This window comes from Stegostoma tigrinum, chromosome 6 (assembly GCF_030684315.1).
Source record: "Stegostoma tigrinum isolate sSteTig4 chromosome 6, sSteTig4.hap1, whole genome shotgun sequence".
In the NCBI taxonomy this organism is placed as follows: Eukaryota; Metazoa; Chordata; class Chondrichthyes; order Orectolobiformes; family Stegostomatidae; genus Stegostoma; species Stegostoma tigrinum.
This window is the reverse complement of record NC_081359.1, coordinates 8,077,479-8,098,655: the sequence shown is the minus strand read 5'-3', so window position 1 is coordinate 8,098,655 and position 21,177 is coordinate 8,077,479. Positions and strand designations below refer to the sequence as shown.

The following is a 21,177-nucleotide window of genomic DNA, read 5'->3' as shown; positions in this document are numbered from 1 at the left end:
TTTAAGTACTCCTTTATAAATTATACCTTTTTCAGAGGTTCCTGCACTGTTAAGTTTCCCCTTGCACCACAGGGATTTTTAACTAGATTTACAGAGCTCCAATGCTTATTTGCTTTCTAGCTGAACCTCTAATCTGAAATGTGCTGACAGATTCTTGCTTCTCAATGGGATGTGCAATTACCAAGTGTGACTAGTGACTATTTGCAAATGCAGCCCTGATGTCAAGGGCAGTGTCACTCTCACCTCCCCTGTGATTCAGCTCTTTTTTCCATGTTTGGACGAAGGCTGGATATATACTTGTTAAGAGAGGGTAATAGGTTATCAAGGGTTGCAGAGATATGAATGAGGTTACGATCAGTTCAGCCATATCTTGTTACACAGGAAGTTGGCTTGAAGTCTAAATGGCCTACTCTTGCTCCTTGTTCATATACATACTCAAATTGGTCCCATGGGTAAATCTCCTAGGATGTATTTATCTTAGTACAAAAATTCAGTGCACGAGTGATACAGCCTCAAGTGCTTCTTACAAATCCTATGACATAATCCTCAATAGTAACTGAACTAGTGCATGATTTTAAAGTATTGCAATGTGCATTGGTATTGTAGATCACAAGTATTATCAGACTTTGTATCGCACACTATTAAAGGCTCTCATGCTGTCCACAGCAATGTGGGCTACAGGACCATAGTAAAAGCAACTGGTGAAGCTGATGTTAGAGTCCACTACATGCCTATTACTTGGTCACAATGTGTACACACCAAGTGCGCACTCAGTGCATTCAATAACTCGCCAGTATCACACATGTATAGTTTCTGTCACACCGTTATACAAGGATTAGCAATTGCAACATTTTCTAAAGTTCTTTAAATAAAGAAAAAATGCATCTCTGTGGTGCATTTAAAATCTTTTATTTGTGTAGTTTGTACATTTACAATATGGGGAAAAAGCAGGCTAACTTTTGCTAAATGATGAAAACAAATCAGAACATTAAGAGGTATATGTACTGCAGATTCAGACAGTCATTCTCCTTGCCCCCAGAATGTGGTGATTTTCCTTACCTGTGAATGTCAGCAGCCATTCCAGTGACAACAGCATTGAATTTGTTAACACACCACAGACAGACTCCACGGTTATTTCAGGGTTTGTCGGGCTATCAATTTTGATTACAGGTCAAAACAAATGTATTTAAAATGGGCACCATTGCTAATTTGCTTCATTTACAGTTGATATTACTACATCATCCCAATACTACTTAACATTTACATCACATTGGGTTTGCTAAGTTAACTACAGCGGAACCCATCTTTAGGTCATCTCTGTGAAGATCCCCTTAATCTTTCAAAATCCCAATCTACTACAGTCAATTTGTGAAGACAACTGATGAGGGTGATTTCTGTTTGAGAACATTTGACACCTGCAAATCAGAGATGCTCTATACAGGGTTCCATTGTACTGATAAACAGGATGTTTGAATTTCAGTTTTAAAATCACATTTCTCATTCTGTTAAGAAATGTTGTAGAGCACAGCCCACATCTGATCATTCGAACTTTGTCTTTTCCAAAAACACTTCAACATGAAGCTACAAGGTTTAAAAAAGAACACAAGCACAAAGTTATCCAACAGAGCTTTTCAGTGAGAAGGACAGCTTTGGCCTGGACTTCCCCTTGCCCAGGATCAGTTTTTGTTCTTCCTTTTGTTGGCGCTGTCTTTCTTGCTCTAGCTTCATCCTTTCTTCATGGATTTTTCTTTGCTCTTCAACAATTTTCAATTGCTCTTCAGCCTGTAAATTCAAATTTTAAAGTTTAATTGCCCAAAAATCAACAGTTTCCACTACACAAGAATAGCTCAGGCACACGTGCTCTGAAATGACTCCAATTCTCTAAGATACATTTAAGTAAAAATCATTGAAGAAATCAATTAGATACCAGAGACAAGGAGAACTGCAGATGCTGGAGAATCCGAGATAACAAAGTGTGGAGCTGGATGAACAGAGCAGGCCAAGCAGCATCTTGGAAGCACAAAAGCTGATGTTTCAGGCCTAGACCCTTCATGAGAAAAACCTCCTGGGTCTAGGCCCGAAACATCAGCTTTCCTGCTCCAAAGATGCCGCTTGGCCTTCTGTGTTCATCCAGCACTACACCGTGTCATCTCGAATCACAATGAAATTGTCTTGTTGCACAACTGAGAACTGAAGACTGATTGGAAGACAGGAATGTTCAAGGATGTTGAGAATTTTAACAAGGAATGCCCATGTGTCAAATCAGACTCTGTTGTCTGTCTAGAGAACCAGAGCCTACAAGCTTCAGTCGTCAAGCATTCAGTAAAGCACTCATCTCTACCAAACTCAAACCCATACATTTATCAAATGATAAGGGTGAAGACAATGCAACGAGTCAGTATTGAGCCGTAGATACTGACAGACTTGAAAACATGACAATATGTAACCTGAGCCAATGACAATGAAGTTACAATGATTTGGATTGAGTAGCTGACACTTAGAAGTTGCATAATAAACGAAAGTACATTGCAGCGATAAAGTACGGAAACTCAAGAAATCCAAAATAATATTCCTCCTCATGACAAAAGATCTGCTATGGTTTCTCAAAACAACTGAAATAGAAAATATATTCCCTCTACTCTTACTGGATGACACCCATATATTTTGCATCTGGAGATAAGTATAAATAATTGGTACCCTCATGTTTGGGAGAAATCAAAAGCAATATGCTATTCTTTGTTGCTACTTTTGCATTTTATCAGGTCAAACACCTCTGATCTGTTAGAAGAATAATATCTCTATGTTCTGCGGTAAATGGAGATAAAGACTCCTCAGCTACCATGTGCGCCCGCTTCCTCTTGAAAATGATTTGTTCTGCTAGCTTGGCCACTGCATCAAGCAGTTCAGTCAATACCAAGACAATACAAAACAGGCTGAACAAAGGAATGCAGACTTTTCTGGTAAGCAGCAATATCCATCACCATTTGCAATGCAAGCAATTAATAAAATACAATTACTGTTAGTGGAAAAATATACGCTTTAATCCATTCAACTGTGGAACTGAGACCATTTGACACAGTAAGTAAAAGAATGGTCTGAACCATACTGAGGACATAACTGCCATTCAATAACCTACCAATTTAGCTTGAGCTTCTGCTATTTTTCGATTATTTTCCTCCAATATTCGCTCAAGTTCTTCTCGTTTAGCTCGTTCTTCCTCCTAAGTAGGAGACAATACGATGTTAATAGAGAGAAATAATTTTAATACTGCATCTACACTAACTGCTCCTTCCCTTAATATTCTTTCCTTCCTCTGACTATGCCCAAGACAGCCACCTTTTTATTGCCATTCGTGTGAACTATTTTGCCCCTAGTTAAATTCTTTCTGGGTATAAACCATCCCACCCCAGCCCTCAAACAGCAATGACCCAAACCCTCCTTTGTCAGGCTTGCTGATATTACTATTTTTAAACCACACATAATACAACTGCTAAAGAAACTTTACCAATTACATTAACAAAAATAAAAAAGATAGACTTTTCTCAGCAATTACAAATACCTACGTATTCTTTACCTATAACGCCATTAATCAGCATTAAAAGTTGAATATTTACTGTCTCGTCCAGTGTCCTGCAGAGTGTGCTCCTCGGCTGCCATATGCGCCAGCTTCCTCTTTAAACTGATTTGTACTGTTAGCTTGGCAACACCTGCATCAGCAGCTCAGCCAATAACAAGAAACACAACACAACGTAGGCTGAGCTGAGGAATGCAGATGTTTACGGTAAGAAGAAACAATATAAATCACCATTCCTAAGGCAAACAATTAATAAGAAAGATACATTTACTGTTAGTGAAAAATACAAACTTTAATCCATCCTTGTGTGGAACTGAGAGCACCTTTCACAGTAGGAGAAACGATGGTTTGTTCCGTTCTGAGAACATAAACGCCATTTAAGCTACTGGTGATCAAGCAACTTTTCAAATCAAGGCACTTTGTTATTACAGGGGATGAGTAAAGGCTGAATGATTTATACTAATTTTGGGATCCAAAGATTTTATAATGATCTACTTCAGCTACTAAATATGCTTCAACGTTTGGAGACTACTCTGCTGCAGAATTCAGACAAACACCTTCCAGGTGTTTAATGTAAACAATTTCACAATGTACACAGAACGGAAAATTATATTTTCTGTACTGTGAATGGCCCAGGAAATTTGCCCTTGTCTGTAGGATGACAATGTTAACATGAAGCCAAGCAAACTATGAAGAAACATGAAAAAGAAAAATGATCTTACTATGATTAGTAATGTGCTACAAGCTGACACTCATCAACCCTGGAACTTAAAATAGCCTGGATATAAATAAGTTAGAATGCAAATCATAACATAATAGACATCTTACAGTAAATCAATACGCTGAACGTTTTCAACTAAAACGGAAAGAAAACACAAAAATGAGGCAGCACTGGCTATCATGCAACTTACAATAGTGTTTCAGAATATAAACTCACTTTGAAGGTCTTTAATTTTATGAAAATGTCATGTAAATTAGCTACAGTATTTTCCTAACACATTTTATGCCACTCTTTGATGCATTAAACGTAAAGAAAATGTAGAATGATTCCCCCTTCAATGCTGCAAACAAGAACATTCTGAAATGACAAATCTTCTGATAGACCAACTGTGTAAACAAAAAATCTCCTTCACTTGATGTCAATTGATTAAAGCAAGAAGTTACAAGTTACCAAAACTTAATTACTTGTAAAATACGTCAGTAAGTCAATGTAGCCAAAACTTCTGGTGGTTTTATACCTAGAGGAATAACCAGTACACTTTATCAGCAAAACAAACTAACCACCATCCCTTTGAAGAAAAATATGAAGTCCTTTTCATCCAATGGCTTTGCACTGGCGATCACTAAATGCGTTAACAACACGACAATACAAGACAAACAGATATAATTCATTCTTACCTTTCAGAAAAGGAGGGGTATTAAAGCTATCAGTATATTTTTATATTTTATACAAAGTAAATAACTTTACACATGGATTTCTTTTCCAAGTGTTTAGGTCATATTAATTCTATACATTAATTCTAAGTTTAGGCTTTGATTTTGTTTGTGTCTGAATTGAGGTATGAAGGTCGACGAATAGGGGAGGGCATAAAATGAATGTGAAATATACTGAAATAAACACAACGGGAAAGGGGAACCAAAGATCCAAAATTAAGCCTTAGGTCTGAATTTGAGATCATGAGATTATGCTATTATCTCCCTCTGCCATTTACAAGTAAATATGATCAATTATGTAAAAGATGCAAACTTCCCAAAAGGTAGGGGCAGAATCTCAGGGAAATTAATACCCTTTGAAAATTATAAAACAAAGGAAATTAAACATCTAAATGTTTATAATGTCACTGACATAATGTGTAAATATTTGGCATAAATATACAAAAATGGAACTGGGGCTTCAATTTTTTGCTCAGTATAAACAGGTTGTCACCATAAAAACTTCACAAAGTAACATCAGATAAAACAAACAGTAAACAAAGCACTATTGTGTGCTTCAGTCCTAATTCTATATAACAATGCCTGACATTAACGTTTAAATATATTACTTGAAAGAAAATGCACACATTGTTAAAATGGTGGTTTTAAAAAATATTCATAGGATGAGTGCTTTGCTGGCTAGGCCTTCATTTATTGTTCATTCCTAATTGCTGACAGGGAGGTAAAGTCAACCATACAGCTGAGAGTCTGGAATACAGCAGATCTCCATCCCTGAAGTACTTTTACAGCAATCCACAAGGGGTTACCTGGTTGCCATTAAGCCAGCTTTTTTACTGAATTCAAATCTGGTGTGGCGAGATTCAAACCCATGTTTCCAAATATTAGCCGGGGTTCTATTGTCCAGTGAAATTACCCTGCACCACCACTTCCCTAAATTACTTTATACTCAAATGGTTAATGTTACATTTTTGAAGTTGTATGGTCACCTAGGTACTGTAAGACTAAACGTTTCATTTCAGAATCCAGGAGTGATGAGTGCTAGCAAAATTAATAAAAGTAGCAATTCACTATTTCATAGGAAGACATTTTCCAGGTTCTAGTACCATGACCAAATAATATATAGGATGTCTAGCTTCAAGGAGGGACTCACCAGTCGCCAATAGCCCTCTTGGGAGGTAAAGGTACTTATAACTACACGCTGGTGGTGGGTTACAAAGGACTAGCTCCAGTCCCACAAGAATCCTTTGAATAAAATGGAGGCTGATATCAGAAACCTCAAGGTAAAATTTCCCCTTTATAATCTTATTCAAGATGAATATATTGCAAACATAAACCACTTGCCATAAGCAAGCACTGCAAGTTCAACCACATTGACCTACTTCAGCTTTGGAAAGACTAAGCCACTTGGAATAAGTACGAAATACAAAGTGTTTACACAAATGAAGGGCAAATTGCGAGACTGAAAAGCCTTAAAGAAAAGAGCTTTTGCATGGTTAGGTAAAAATTTCTGCAGCCATGGCAAAAGTTTCAATTAAACTGAAAAGATTTTCAACAGAGGTTATGCTGGAACATTAGTATTATTTTACCAAAAGTTCTTGAATTTAAAGAGCAAATGCCATGGAACAATGCTTTGTGTAGCCTAATTAAAAACTACATTTAGCATCTTAAACTATTATGAAATGTTCATTTGTACATCTGAAGAAATACAACTTATGAAAAACAAAGCTATGGTACTGCAGACTGCTGGAAAAGGGTAAGATGTATTCTGATTCCATTTACTGAAGATTAAGTGGTGACCATTGACTGCGACTGAAAGTTTTGCCATGGACTGTCGTTTGCTTTTCCAACGATCGAGCGTTACCTCTCTAGCTTTCTGTGCAGCGAGCTCAGCATGTCGCTGTCGCTCAAGCTCCTCCAACAATTGCTTTTCCATAATGCGCTTGGCCTCCTCGACACGGCGGAGTACCTCACGCTCAATCTCATCTTTCCGTTTCTCCAACTCCTCTTCCACACGTTTGGCCACAAGTTCTTCCACCCTTCTTGCAGTTTCTTCCTCAATCAGCTTCTCTTCTATTTCCTGCTGTCGACTTAAGTAATAAGGGAAAACAATTAGTAAGTACGTTCGTATAAGTGGAAAACTCCAAGAATAAACACTTCCATTTTTAAGCTGGTGGTAGCATCCTCCCTTCTAAATCAGAATACTGTGTGTCAATCTACAAAAGACTCAGCACATAACGAAGGCTGACTACACACCATATTACTAATTAAGTCTTACACTGTTGGAAGTGAAAAAAATTCCATCTCAAAATCCCTACAGTGTGGAAACAGGCCCTACGGCCCAACAAGTCCGCATTGAACCTCGGAACATCCCACCCTTACCCACCCCCCATTACCCACTTAATCTACACCGCTGTGAGCACTATGGGCAATTTAGTACAGCCAATCCACCCAAACTGCACATCTTTGGACTGTGGGAGGAAACCAGAGCACCTGGAGGAAACCCACGCAGACACAGGGAGTGTGCAAAATCCACACAGACAGTAGCCCAATGGTGGAATCAAACCAATGTCCCTGGCACTGTGAGGCAGCAGTGCTAACCAATGTGCCACAAGTCATCCCAGGTGAACGTTAAAACAGCCTTTAGAATGATTTTGAATGACAGCAGGAGAATTCGCCAGTGGAGGCCGACCAATGATTAATCAGACAACAATACACAAACAGCTTATCTGATCATTGTTAGCGGGGCCTCGCTGTGTGCAATACGGCTGACATGTTTCTAATGTTACAGAGTGACTGCACTTCAAACTGCTTAAATTGACTGCAAAATGCTTTTGCCATGTAAAACTGTTTATTCTCTCCCTCCTATGCCTATTTCCTCAGTTCTTTTGTATGCCAGTTACTTTCTCTGTACCTCTTAATCCATCCCCATAATTTAAATCTGGGAACTATAGTTAAGTCTTCAACCTGTCTGTACTTTTTAAACATTTATTATTTAATGGGATATGAGCATCATTGGACAGGGCAGCATTTGCTGCCCATCCCTAGCTCTTTGGAACTGAGTGGGCATTTTACAGGACAGTTCAGAGTCAAATCACATTTCCACGTATCCAGAGTCCCTTGCAGGCTAAGTTGTAAATTTCATGAGACATGAGTGAACCGAATTGGTTTTAACAACAATCAATAGTAGTTCCATCACCACCATTACTGGGACTAGCTTTTCATTTCAAAATCTTTTATTAACTGATTTAAATTCACCAGCTATGACGGGATCTGAACCCATGAACTTAAAGCATCAACCTTGGCCTCTGGAATGATAGCCCAATATGACTACCAGTGTGTCACTGTCTCCTTCATGGATGGAATCTCCAAAAAAATTGTGTGCTGAATTAAACAAAAGACACTTTGCGGAGTGCTCATGTTTTCCTCTTCCATAACAAGATGATTCAACAGCACAGATGAAAACAGTTCAATCTTGTGGCTTGAGTACATCACAAAGAATCTATTGGCATAAAATCCTAACGCATTTAATTAAGGAATGCATTAATGACTCAAATTCATTTCACTCAAAGAAAGTAGTCCAAGAGCTGCAAAAGGAAAATCCATCACAAGTGTGAGTGATAATGGGAACTGCAGATGCTGGAGAATCCAAGATAATGAAACGTGAGGCTGGATGAACACAACAGGCCCAGCAGCATCTCAGGAGCACAAAAGCTGACGTTTCGGGCCTAGACCCTTCATCGGGGAGGGGGATGAAGGGTCTAGGCCCGAAACGTCAGCTTTTGTGCTCCTGAGATGCTGCTGGAGCTGCTGTGTTCATCCAGCCTCACATTTCATTATCCATCACAAGTGTTGCTGATGGCTTTGTGTATCCTAATTTGCAACGTGTATTTTCACTATCATTAAGTGGGCCACAAATACATGTATCAATAAGTTCTAACTAGATTTTTCAAGTATTTGTTTCTTTTAATCAAAGCATGATAGAACCTACACTCATTCCCATTTTAAGAGTAAATTTTAGTCCAGATATTCCAAAGAGTGCATTTTTTTTTAAAAAAAGCACTGTTATTGTGCTCCACATTTCGACTTGAGTATCCTAACCCTGGCTCCTTCAAAAATGTGAAGCCTACCTGAAATCCACACAAACCTCAATATCATGCAAGATCATTTTTTTGGGAGTCTGGGGGTGGTTAAACTGCAGTATTTTGCAGTTGCCAATTGTTTTTTTTCTGAGACTTACATGTCCAGCAGCAAACTGCGGAGTTAAAATGGCAGTTGGTAGGTGTTGGGGAGGTAGGGTTGTCAGGGCTGGTGGAGCAAGAGAAGAATGTCAGGGCAGACAATATTAGTTGGTTGCCAGGGTCCCAATGGCAGGAGTCAGGGGAGGTGTAGTTGGGCATCAGCTTAACAACTACCCAGGAGCTAGTCAAGGGTTGTAATTGTCCAACTGATCCTGGGTAGTTAATAGCTTTACCTAAGTAGAGCCCTCTGGATCCTCTGATGTTAAAGCTTTTTGTTTTGAGGGTGGGTTTCAGATACTAGGAACTGCCCACCTGAGCTTTCAATTTCCCAGGTAGTACCCATTGAGTCTGCTGCCTCTGGGCTTTCACAATGCACCATTCAAGTCTGTGCTGCTCTATCGACTATCTGGTTATTGGAATATCCCAGCCCTTATGTCTACATAAAGTCTAACAGGGTCTACATACTTTTGTCAAATTTGTTCGCATTGACATGTTGTCTACATCAACAAGGTACAGAAAACAGCTTAAACTGTTTAAACTTTCTAAATTAAGAGAAAATTGGGAACTGATTAGGCTTGAGGTGAATCAAGAAAATCAAGGAGAAGATAAATTAAGGCCCATGCTCTGCACCAATCATCTGAGATAATCAGAAGCTGCAGCAGACTGGGACACCTTAGAAGCATAAAACAAAATCAAACTACTATAGTGCAGAAGGTACTGATACACAAAAGGCATGAACAAAAATGCACTTGTCAAGTGTACAACAACGGAGAGTCAGGTCAAACACAGAATACTCAGAGGAAAATTGAAAAATTAAGAAATGATGAGATGCAACTGCCAACTAATGTGTGCTCTACAAATCATGGTTGAAAATCACTAAAAGACATGGCATTAGATGGGCTGCCTATACTCGATAAGAACCGATCAGATGAAATGTTTCCAAAAAATGAGATATTGATGAAAATGCCAACTTATGAAGATGATGCCACTAAGTAATGAGTGCATCTTTCACCACAACTATTTCATGCATCACCATGTTTGCAGGTTTTTGAGTGATGGGCTTCTATGTTAATCTATTTGCAAACCAATGGCTCCATTTTTGGGTGTACCTTTCATCAATTATTTGCCTCAAGCAAATTCAGGACCTCCTCCTCACAAAGAATAGAACATTTTTCATTGTTGCAAAGCTGGGTAGAGTATTTGGTGTTTGTAAAATGATAGGGGGAAGGGTTTCTAGGCTCGGAGATTAAAAAAATAAATGTGCAGGTGTAGAGTGAGCTCCTGAAATTGAAACATTGTGTCAAAAGGCTGTGGGGTTAAAAAAACCAGGCAGTACCTTGTTGGTAAGGCATTCACAATTAGTTAGTAGGTAAGGGGGAATTGTTTGATTTGTTTGTCGTTATGTTAATTTGCTCAGTTAAGAGTTAGATAAATAAATTGTTACTTGTTGATTATAGAGTGATGGTCAGGAACTAATTTCATTTAACTTCCTCATTATAACACATTGGAGGTGTTGGGAGGAGGGGGGGGGGGCAGAGGCAGGTTATACAACTTTTCACACTTCTTTTAACAGAATATGAGGCAAGACAAGCCTCTCTGGGTGTTTCAGCTTTAGTTATGGAGAGCCAGGGTTAACCTCCTCTTCATAACAGTTTGGGGGCTCATTTGGTATCCACCTGGTCCAGTCCAGAATCTGAACAGATTTGGGGTACAAAAGGTCCCAGCAGATTTAAACAGACTTGGGGGTTAGTCTTTAATTAAAACTTACGTGAGAAGCTGAAAATCTGTTTAGTTTTGATTACATGTGTTGGTTAAATCAAAAGTGGGGGAAATATCACTTAATACTACAAATGACATTGTGGAATATGAAAATGCTTTCCCAATTTGTCAAGAAAGTTTAGAAAGACAGAGGAAGGATATATATTTAAACTCAGTAAATAGGCTAGAATTGGATTTACCTAGGGACAAGAGGAAAGCTGAAATTGTCATGGAGTTGGTCAAGCATTTAGGTACATCAGAGACACAGGCAAGTGCAGAGGAGTTAGAAAAAATTAAATTGAAAATTAGACATCTGGAGTTAAAAGATAAAAGAGAGAGCTAGGGCGGAAAAAGGAAGAAAGGGTACTTTATAGGCACATTCAAATCTGCACCTGGACCTGTGGACAATTTAAAAGATTTAATCCATGAATTATCAACACCACGTGCACAGTACCCGACAGACCACGTGCTGACTGACTTCAGCTTCAAGCAGCAGATTTTGTATTTGCATCAGCAGTCTGAATGAATGGCAAATTAGCAGCTTTGTATTAGTTGCCAAGATATCTGGAATTTGTGTGGTATTTTGACTTGCTGAACAAGTTGTCTGGTCAGTTTTTAGTTGAGTTCAGTAATCAAAGGAGAAATCCATTAGAAAAAACATTATTTCCTGAATATAGTCACTCCAAGTAGTGTAATTTTGCCAAGCTTTCATGTTCTGGAGAGCTGCTGACATTTAGTCCTTTCATAGGATGGATGTGAGCTAAGGAAGATATCTTGAGATAATTCATTCCAATCACTGCTATAAGCAAACCCAAACAAAAATAAGCCATTAATATTTTAAACTCACAATACTAAGCAAAATGGAAAAAACAACACCGGGCAATTATCCATACTGAAAAATACGTGTGGAAATTCAAACACGATATACACAAAGACGAACTAAATACAGTCTGTGAATATGATTTTAGTAAAACTACAAGACATATTTGAACAACATGCACACAAACATCCTTAAAGGTCTCAATAAGGTCTTGTAAGAAAAGGCCAATTCATGTGTAGTGCACTGGAGAGCAGATGTTGCAGTGGCTCAGGAAGAGTTGCTCATGATCGAACAGTATCAGTACAGAAAACACGTACTAATAGGATAATCAAAAATCAGGATTAGTCCCTTGCTATGGCTAACAGTACTGCATACAAGTAGATTGAAATGCTGAATTTGTACCTCAAGGCCCCCCAAGTTCCTTAGCTATTTGGATCGTCTCAGGCTGCGAGAAGAATTTCTTTTATCTTGTTGGATATGTCTATCCGTACATGTTGGATATATTCTATTCTCTTGTCTCTCGTAAGATATGCATTGACTAATGAAGAGGTACTATTTTGTTGCATCCAAGAGTATTTCTGATGGCTTGATGAACTATTCAATCTTTCCTTGTTTGTTTTTTCACATAACGACGGATTCCTTAACCGAACCTTTCAACAAGTGCTAAACTTGGAAGCTTGTGCTGAAGTGAAAAATGCTTGAATTAAATTGTCTTAAAGCAGATTTCGAAACTCTTTCCGAAGAAATGAAGTTCTGCAATTGCCAAGATCTAAAGTAATTCTCCAAATTAATTTTTAATGATTGTGATACATTGCAACCAGGTAAACTAGGTGTAAACATGTTTCATGTCTGAAGTAGTAGTACTTCACTTGTGATCTTATGATAGAGGGAAGGACATTGATGCAACAGTTGTAGATGACTGTGTCTAGGCTACCACCTAGTTTACCCAGTTTTGATGTATCCCAATAATACTGTGAATGCCTACTAGACATTTCCTGCTATCTTGTTTGGGTATCTGTACAAGAGAAAAACCAAGTCAATTTGCTGGATACCTATGATTTTGCTGACTGTACGTATGTGCTGACAGTAATATTTTCTATATTCTTTACATAATACTGCTTTGTTCTGTGACGATTCACCTTCACTTCAATCTTTCCATTAAGGAGAACATGCAACTTCCATTTTCCCACTTTGCATTCTAACTGCTCAATTTTTGCCCACTCAGCTTCTATCTTGGTCTGAATCCTTGTTTTGTCATATTCACAACATATTTTTCTAACTATTTTTGTGTTATCTTTGTGAAATGACAAGATTTTCTATAAAGTTGGCCTTTTATGTCTAGAATTTAGAAGAATTTAAGGGGTGATCTGATTCAAGTTTTCAAGATATCTACAGGAGAAAAAAGGATAGATTAAAAAATCTATTTCCACTGTTAGAGATGTAATGAAGCAATTCTACACACAAAAAAGTGATAGATATTCCTAAAACAAAATCTTAGCACAAATGCGTAAATAAATTCAGGCAGAAAGGACAAGGAATGTGAAGGCTTACATTCCCAAGACAAAAGGAGATATCTCAATAAAGTCATAAAAAAGTAAATAGAATCCTAGGAACTAGGTAAAGATATAGAAGTTAAAAGATAATAGTCAAACTGTACGAAACCTTAACAAGCCAATAGTAGGAATACTCTGCAGCCTGAGCTATACTATATACATACAACTCCCTACATAATAGTGGTGTGCAGTTTTATAGAAATACTAATTGGTGTGAGGCAACATAAAAATCAATTGAAAAACTGAGACAGCGTATTCTTACAAAATAGGGTAGATGATAGGAATTTAATTGACTATAAAAGGAACAGACAGAACAGAAAATATTTTTGGTTCTTAAATAGAATGAGGGGCTTTACATAGAAGACTGAGCGTAACACACTGAGCGACTATATTTAAATGACATACTATTAATTGCAAAGCATCCGAAAACAATACATCTGACAAAAAAAACTGAGAGCCAAATAAGGCAATATTAGGACAGATGACCAAAACCTTGATAAAGGAGCATCTTCAGAAGGGAGAAATGCAGAGAACCAGAGTTTTACGTAGGAAATTCACAAGGTTAGAATCTAGAAAACTGAAAACACAGTTGACAACATTGAAATGATTGAAAAAAGCCATGCGCAAGTGTCAGTAACTTCAGAGGTCTCTGATGGTCGATTGACTGGTGTAACAGATCAAGTTAAGGAAAGGTAAAGCCACAGAGAAACATGAAGCCAAGGATAAAAATTTCAAACATGACGATAAATCAGGAGTCGCTGTAGGTCAATGAGCATGCTGGGCAATGATTCAGGAAACAAGTAGATTGTTTGATGAGTACAGGTCCTTATAAGGTGCAGGTCGGCCAGAGAAGCACCAGAGAAAAAGTCAAGACAAAAAAGTATTGAGTCAGGATTGAGACAGGGAAAAACACTGTGCTTTCTTTTAATCCATCGGATGGTGTATCTAGTGAATGTCGAGAGTTGCTGACTGAAGGATACAGCATGTCAACACTTAAAAGAGGGTTAAATAAGGAACAAGTTTGAAAAAGAAAGAGACATGGGAGCAGGGCAGGCACATGAGCCAATACTAATGCTTGTACTCAAACTTCTCTCAACTTCATCAGCAAATCTTTTATTTTAGGAGTTAAACAGTCACCTCAGCTTGCACACAGTATACAGAAATTGCAATACAAAAATAGATGACTACTTCATTTAAACTCTGGATTTTGATATAAATGAACAGTAAAATACTGTTGATGGTTGACTCCTCCTACAATGATTCTGAAGTGCTTTCTGTTCTTATTTTGATATGATAGTGTCCACACTTACGAAGTCTACTTATGCCAACTCAAGTCTCAAAGGTCAATTTTGAGACTTTTAACAGCATTCAAAAAATATATTTTAGAGCATTCACACAGTTTGCTCCATACATTAAATAGATCAATGAAGGCTAAAATTTAAGACTCAGCCAAAGTAACAAAGAGATCGGTCACAACAGTCTCGACCATTATCCAGAGAAGAAACAATTTCAGCCCTGACCATTCAGCAATTACTGCTCTGTGTATTTGAGAACAGGGATGGTTTGACATTTATAAGTTCTATGAGCCATTAAAATACTCAGGGTTACTGCTCTCCGACAAAGTTTGCACATTCATATAATAGTTAAAGGAAGAAAATGTTGAGAGACAAGAACAGAAAGTACTGGAGAAACTTAGCAGGTTTGGCAGTATCTGTACAGAGACACAGAATTACCATTTTCAGTTGTGACATTTGTCAGAACAAATGCAGGAATAAAAAGTTAAGCAGTATTGTTTGAATATAGTGTGATTCTTCATGTACAGCACATATACGTTTGCTCATTCATCAACAGAAGTCTGAACTCTGACTCCTGAAGCATCCTGTTATTAGGTACTTTAGAGGTCATGAAGAATTCAACAAGTAAAGCTGGCAATATTAGAAATTATTAAAGACTGGGCTACTTAATTGCTATAAGGTAACAACATAACATCTGAAATGACTGTAGCACTTTCCAGGCTTATAGCAACAAATCCAATTAATTTGACATCGCCTGATGATACATTTTGATTTTAGGAGTATACATCCCAGCTTTGAAGCAGAAATGCCACTCAGCTTTTTTTTTAAAAAGGTACTTACTCAAACAATAATGAAATTTCACAGACCTGAAGTATTCTTAATAAGGCACATCTTTTCATTATTGTGTGAGTAACACAGTTGGGAAGGAGGAAATGAGGTTAGAAATAACGGGTTAAGAATACTTCCTTGTACTCCTAGAATTTATAAACCCAATAATGTAGGGGAATGAGTGAAGGTGCACCCATGTGATAGATTTTAGCCTATGAGATTCCATGGCATTTGACCATTTGTAATACAACAATGATCAGCAGCCTTGGAAGAGTTAAGTGAGAAATTATTTGGGAAATGTGAACTTAATGGCATAGAGTTCAATTCTGAATTCACTGGAAAATACATGGAGGTTGGAAGAGGGGCTAAAAGTATACAATGAACTATATCCTATGCCTGATTTTTTTATTATATACGAAATGACCTCAGAATGAATAACAAGAACAGGAACAGGCAGATTCTCCAGCATCTGCAGTTCCCATTATCACAGGCAGATAGACATGGGCAATGAGCATTTGATGATGGCTGGTGAAACCAGCAATAGCAACAGTGGAAAGCTAGAGGAGGAAGAGGTAGGTAGTAGGTCACTAACATTTTTTATCTTTTCATTTCTTAGTTAATTACAGGCATGAGGAATTGGAAATCTGTAATGTTAGATGAAGGGGAACTGAAAACGTTTATCTTTAATCTAAACAAAACAAATACACACTTGCATATATATAGACACAAACACAGACTGGTACTCATTCTATTTTCAAGCACAGAAATTCCCCCTTGTTTCGGAATTAGTTCTTTTAACTTTGCTTCCGTTTCCATTTATTGGATACATACACTTCTGAAAGGAAATAAGACAGCTTAGTTCACAATCAACATCAATCCTACATTAAACAAGTTGCATAACTACTCAAAGAAGTGACAATCAAGACCCCAAGACACGGCTTTAAACCAAAATTCCTCATCAGCCTTGTCGAGTGTTCTTAATTTTAGAAGCACAAATTGAATTTGTCTATCATTTTCTAAAATTTTAATAAAGAAACACTAAGCAGTATTGACTTTAAGGCAGGTGAGTTACATCCTGAATTAATAGCCACGCCAAGCACAATGGACTGGAACTGCACAGAAGACTTGTAGCATATAACATTAGAATGAAAAGTAAATGATTGGTACAGAATTTTTGTTTGAATAGACCTGGACCATTGATGGACAAGCATTTAGACTGCACAGAATCTCTGAAAAAGTTCCTTGGAAAACCAAACATTATTTTCCTTAATCCATGTTTAATTTATGTGCAACCTGCACACGTACCCCAAAATTGGACAACTGCTCTAAAATTACCTTACTCTATTGCAGCACAGATCTCTCATACAGCTATCCAAACAAATCAAAAATCAGTGTCTAATTGCCTCCATTTCTCTCCTGACAATACCTTTATCTCGAGAAGTTCACGAAAAGAATGTTTGAAAGTCAATCTCCTATTAATTTTCTTGCCCACAAGTTTGCATTTGTTGTTACCACTTCCTTAGCCTGTGTCATAGTTGTTCACCAACTTAAAATATGCAAGAAAACAGAAGCAATAGGTGGGCTGGAGGCAGGTACTGAATGGCGGTGAAAGGATTGGATTTGCCAACAGCATGTAAGAAATAGGATGTCCCCTATTCAACGGGATCTCTTTCAGATGCTCTATTATAGTAGCAGACACACTAGAAATGAGTAAACTGGGCACATTTTGCAATGACTACTCACTGCCAGACCACGACAGTCCTTTCTCCTTATACCGAAATATGCTTATAGCTCAAACTCTCTGCATACAAAGTAAACAGTTTCAAACCAAGGATAACAGACCAGCTGAAATTAAACTAATTTTGCTATAAACACTGCTTTGAAATAAATGAATAATGACACTGAACACAACTTACATTTATAAAGCCTTTAAAATGTAGTAAATATCTTAAATTGATAAAGAGTTTGATCTGGAGTTTGAAGTTGTGTTAAAGGACCAGAGTATCAAGGGCTTTCGGGATGGAATTCTAGTGTTTCCATCCGAGGTAGCTAAAAGTACAATGGAGCAATTGAAGTATGAGATGTACAAGATCAGAAGTGAACGAGCATCAAACTCAAGCAGGTTGTGTAGGACCAGAGTTAATTGACATGGAGCTTCCAGGTTATAGAGAGCATTGAAAATACAGATAAGACAAAGCAACCCAGAGTCAAATATATGTCAGCAAATAAGGGGTGACGGGAAGTTTTTGGAAGTTGGGATAAGAGGTGAGTTTTGAATATCCCCAAATCTATGGAGTGATAGGCCAGCCCAAAAAGCATAAGAACTTCTCAGAAGCACAGAGAAAAGTTCCAGCAGATGAGGTTACGCAAAGCAGAATCAGACAATATTATGCACACAGAGGATAGTGGTCCTTGTTGTGACTGCAAGGACATGCAGTCAAAAACTCACGAGAGTCAATTCTAATAGCAAGAGACCTGGTCTGGCCTCAGACTGTTCACACAAAGGGGATTGAGTTGGCAAAGGAGGACAGATGTACAGGTTAGGTGGATCGGCGATGCTAAATTGCCCGTAGTGTTCAGGGGTGTGTGGGTTATAGGGGCATGGGTCTGGGTGGGATGCTTCAAGGGGTGGTGTGGACTTGTTGGGCTGAACCTGCCACACTGTAGGGAATCTAATCTAATCTAAAGTTTGTAATAGAAACTGAAGACAAGCTTCCGTGTCCAAATATTTATTTTGCAGGAATATCCTGCTTCCATTACTGGATGGCAAGAAAGTGGTGCAACAATTTTCGAGGAACTAAAACAGCTAATGGTCTATTTGGAACATGACATTGCAATTTTAAATTTCAACAAGAGAAGCATGTGATAACAAACGGACTGGCAAGGTGGGGGGAGATCTTTGAGGGATTCGAGAGATGCTGGCATTGCAACATGAACAGAGGCAAACGCTTTGGCTGTGACTGGATGAAGAGGAATAGAACATGACATGTTCAGTCTGACACAGCTGAATAGCGAAGGTGAGAGAACAGGATGGTAGGAAGTAGTATCAAAGGCTGCTGACTGGTCAAGAAGGGATGACACGCCAGATAGAACGAAACAAGGAATCAAATTTGTGGCAGGAGTGGAAACGTTACTGGAACAATCCAAATTATGAACTTACAGGAAAAAAATGAACAGATAACTTTAAGATCTTAAGCTGTAAAGACAGATGGAGAAGGTTAGAAGGATCAATAACTTAGAGAAGTGCTGATGGTTGATTTAAGGGGAGAATGGCAGTATCAGGGGCCAGAAGCATTAACAAGAGTAAAACCAGGAGTTAACTTCAAATGAAGAGATGTGTCAGGTAGTCGGCAGTTTCATAGAAACAGGGTCAATGAGCAGCAACAAGTTCCACAGACAAGAGCTTCTTCGAGGCCAGAAGCAAGAAAGAAAGGAGATTAGCCATAGGCCTTCAAGATTGCTCCACGATTCAGTAATATCTACCTAATTTCAGCTTCCCCCATTGCTCTTAAGTCACTGATTCATAATGTCTAAAGATATATTGATCTCAATTGAACCTTCATAGTGAGATTAATCATCTCAGTTTGAAATAATCACCTCCAGATCCCATTGTTGATTCCCCAGTCAGAAGAAAGAGTCGTCCTGCACATACGCTGTCAACTCTTAGGAATGGTCTGTTTTTCAGTGACCATTCATTCTTCCAGGTTCAAAAAATATAAACCTAGCTTTAGGAAGGTATACGTGCAACCCTGCAACAAAATTGGAATTGTATGCAGACTGCAAATCAAACATGCGTAGTGTTATATTTTTTAATGTGCATTTTCATCTAAAATAATTGTGGCCACAATTTTGGAAAGCATTGTGGAATCACTGTAACAATGACTTGGTATCCACAATACCCATTAAGCACCAAAAAGTCCACATCTACTTTTGCACAGGACTCAAAATACATTTCAATTCAGATTAATTTTACAACTTCATCTCTTTCCACTGGGAAGCCAGCCTCAACAATGGATGAGGAACACTTTTAGCCTTTCAACTGCCAGAGTCCATCCAACCTAATGGGCTGTCTTTAACAACCAGTGGGAAATAACCTCTCACAGGAAATGACCCTATGGAGACCTCTCCAAGCAGTTTGCTGAGCCAAACAGCATATTAACAAAACTACCCAACGATTGACAGGCTTAATGCACTCATTGCAAGGCTATGGACGGGGTGGCAATGAGCATATGATTAACGGAAAGTTCACAGAATAAAATTCCACGCAAGGGTCATGCATTCATGGTCTATCCACAATTTCTCCCAGTACATGTGAAGTCAGACTCTTCCACCCACACCCCACCCCCCCTTATAAGAGGGACATGAAGTGTGGGCACTCTTCCTTTAGTTGAGGGGTTGGCTGCCATTTTAGATCGCTCACCAAACTGAAACCACTGCTGCTGGCCTCAGGCCTAGGCCGCCTCCGAAAATCCACTGCGCTCGCCCTTCTCCAATCACCATTACCCCCAATTCTCCCCTTCCCCAGCCAACCCCACATCCGCACAGGTCAGTCTCCCACGCAGGAAGCCCACCCCCTCCCCTGATGGTTTCAAAAACCGAGGCCGAGGCCTCATGGATTCGGACCGGGCCCCGGTAGTAATCAAGGAAACAGCAGCGCTCACATCTTGCGCTGCCTCTCCAGCTCGGCTTTCTTCTCCTCCTCCTCCCGCTTCTGTTTCTCATCCAGGCTGCTCCTCTTGCTCAGGTTGCGGCCGAAGATGTCGATGCGCTCCGGGGTGGTCCGGCAGCGGGAGCGGGAGCGCGACTCCCGGTTGGCCGCGTGCCGGCGGCTCTTCTTCTCCCGGGACTTGGAGCGTTTGCGCGGCCTCTCCTTGTCCCGCGAGTGCGACCGGGTCCGCCGCTTGCCGTGCTTGCTGCTCTTGGCGTGCTTCGAGCGCGACGAGCTGCGACTCCGAGACCGGCCCATCGCAGCAGCAGCAGCAGCCGCCGCCGGCGGCGGGGAGCCCGGCTCAAGTCGGTGGCGTGGGGGAAACAACGAGGGGACGCACGGATCAAAGATCACACCCTGGACTAACTCACTTCCCCCTCTCCCGTCCGCCCGACGCTCGAGTTTATCGCTTTTCCCGGTCGAGGGCTTCCAGCGGCCGCAGATTCCCCGAGGCCTCGCCCACGGAGACGCGGCGGCAACAGCGACAAAATGGCGGCTCTGGTAAATATGGCAGAGCGGCTCGGCACCTGCACCCACAGTGCACCGCGCCCCCGGCCGCTCCGGAGATTACCGAACGGGTTCGGCTCTCTCCGCCTCCAGGATCCTCCTGACTGAGGAGACAACCTATGTGGAGCTGGTGTGATCCAGGAGCAGGGTTCATGCCTCTGAGACGGTAGACCTCTTCATCTCCAGCTGCCATCAAGATATCATTCACCTCAATCTCTCCATCCCTCTCACCCACTTCAATCTCTCCCTCTGCAGAACATGCAGCCCTCCACTCCAAGCCCAACCTCACCATCAAACCTGCAGACAAGGGAGGCACAGTTGTAGTATGGCGCACTGACCTTTACATTGCTGAGGCCAGACGCCAACTCTCTGACACCTCCTCCTACCGGCCCCTTGATTATGACTCCACCACCAAGTACCAAACCATCATCTCCCAAACCATTCACAACCTCATCACCTCAG

General features: G+C 39.6%; 1 protein-coding gene across 2 annotated transcripts; it reads right to left on the bottom strand.

The window, feature by feature from the left end:
• Positions 1-893: 893 nt before the first annotated feature.
• On the bottom strand, positions 894-20,746 carry LOC125453091 (arginine and glutamate-rich protein 1-like). 2 transcript variants are annotated; one of them, XM_048532189.2, is made up of 4 exons: positions 20,162-20,738; positions 6,870-7,095; positions 3,137-3,220; positions 894-1,782 (listed from the first exon to the last, which is right to left on the bottom strand). In XM_048532189.2, the coding sequence occupies exons 1-4, from the start codon at positions 20,464-20,466 to the stop codon at positions 1,615-1,617; spliced, it is 783 nt and encodes a 260-aa protein (XP_048388146.1). In that variant the 5' UTR covers positions 20,467-20,738; the 3' UTR covers positions 894-1,614. The 2 variants fall into 2 exon arrangements, 1 of the variants encoding a protein (XP_048388146.1); XR_007247679.2 differs by lacking the exon at positions 894-1,782 and having other exon boundaries at positions 3,615-7,095; positions 20,162-20,746.
• Positions 20,747-21,177: the final 431 nt, after the last annotated feature.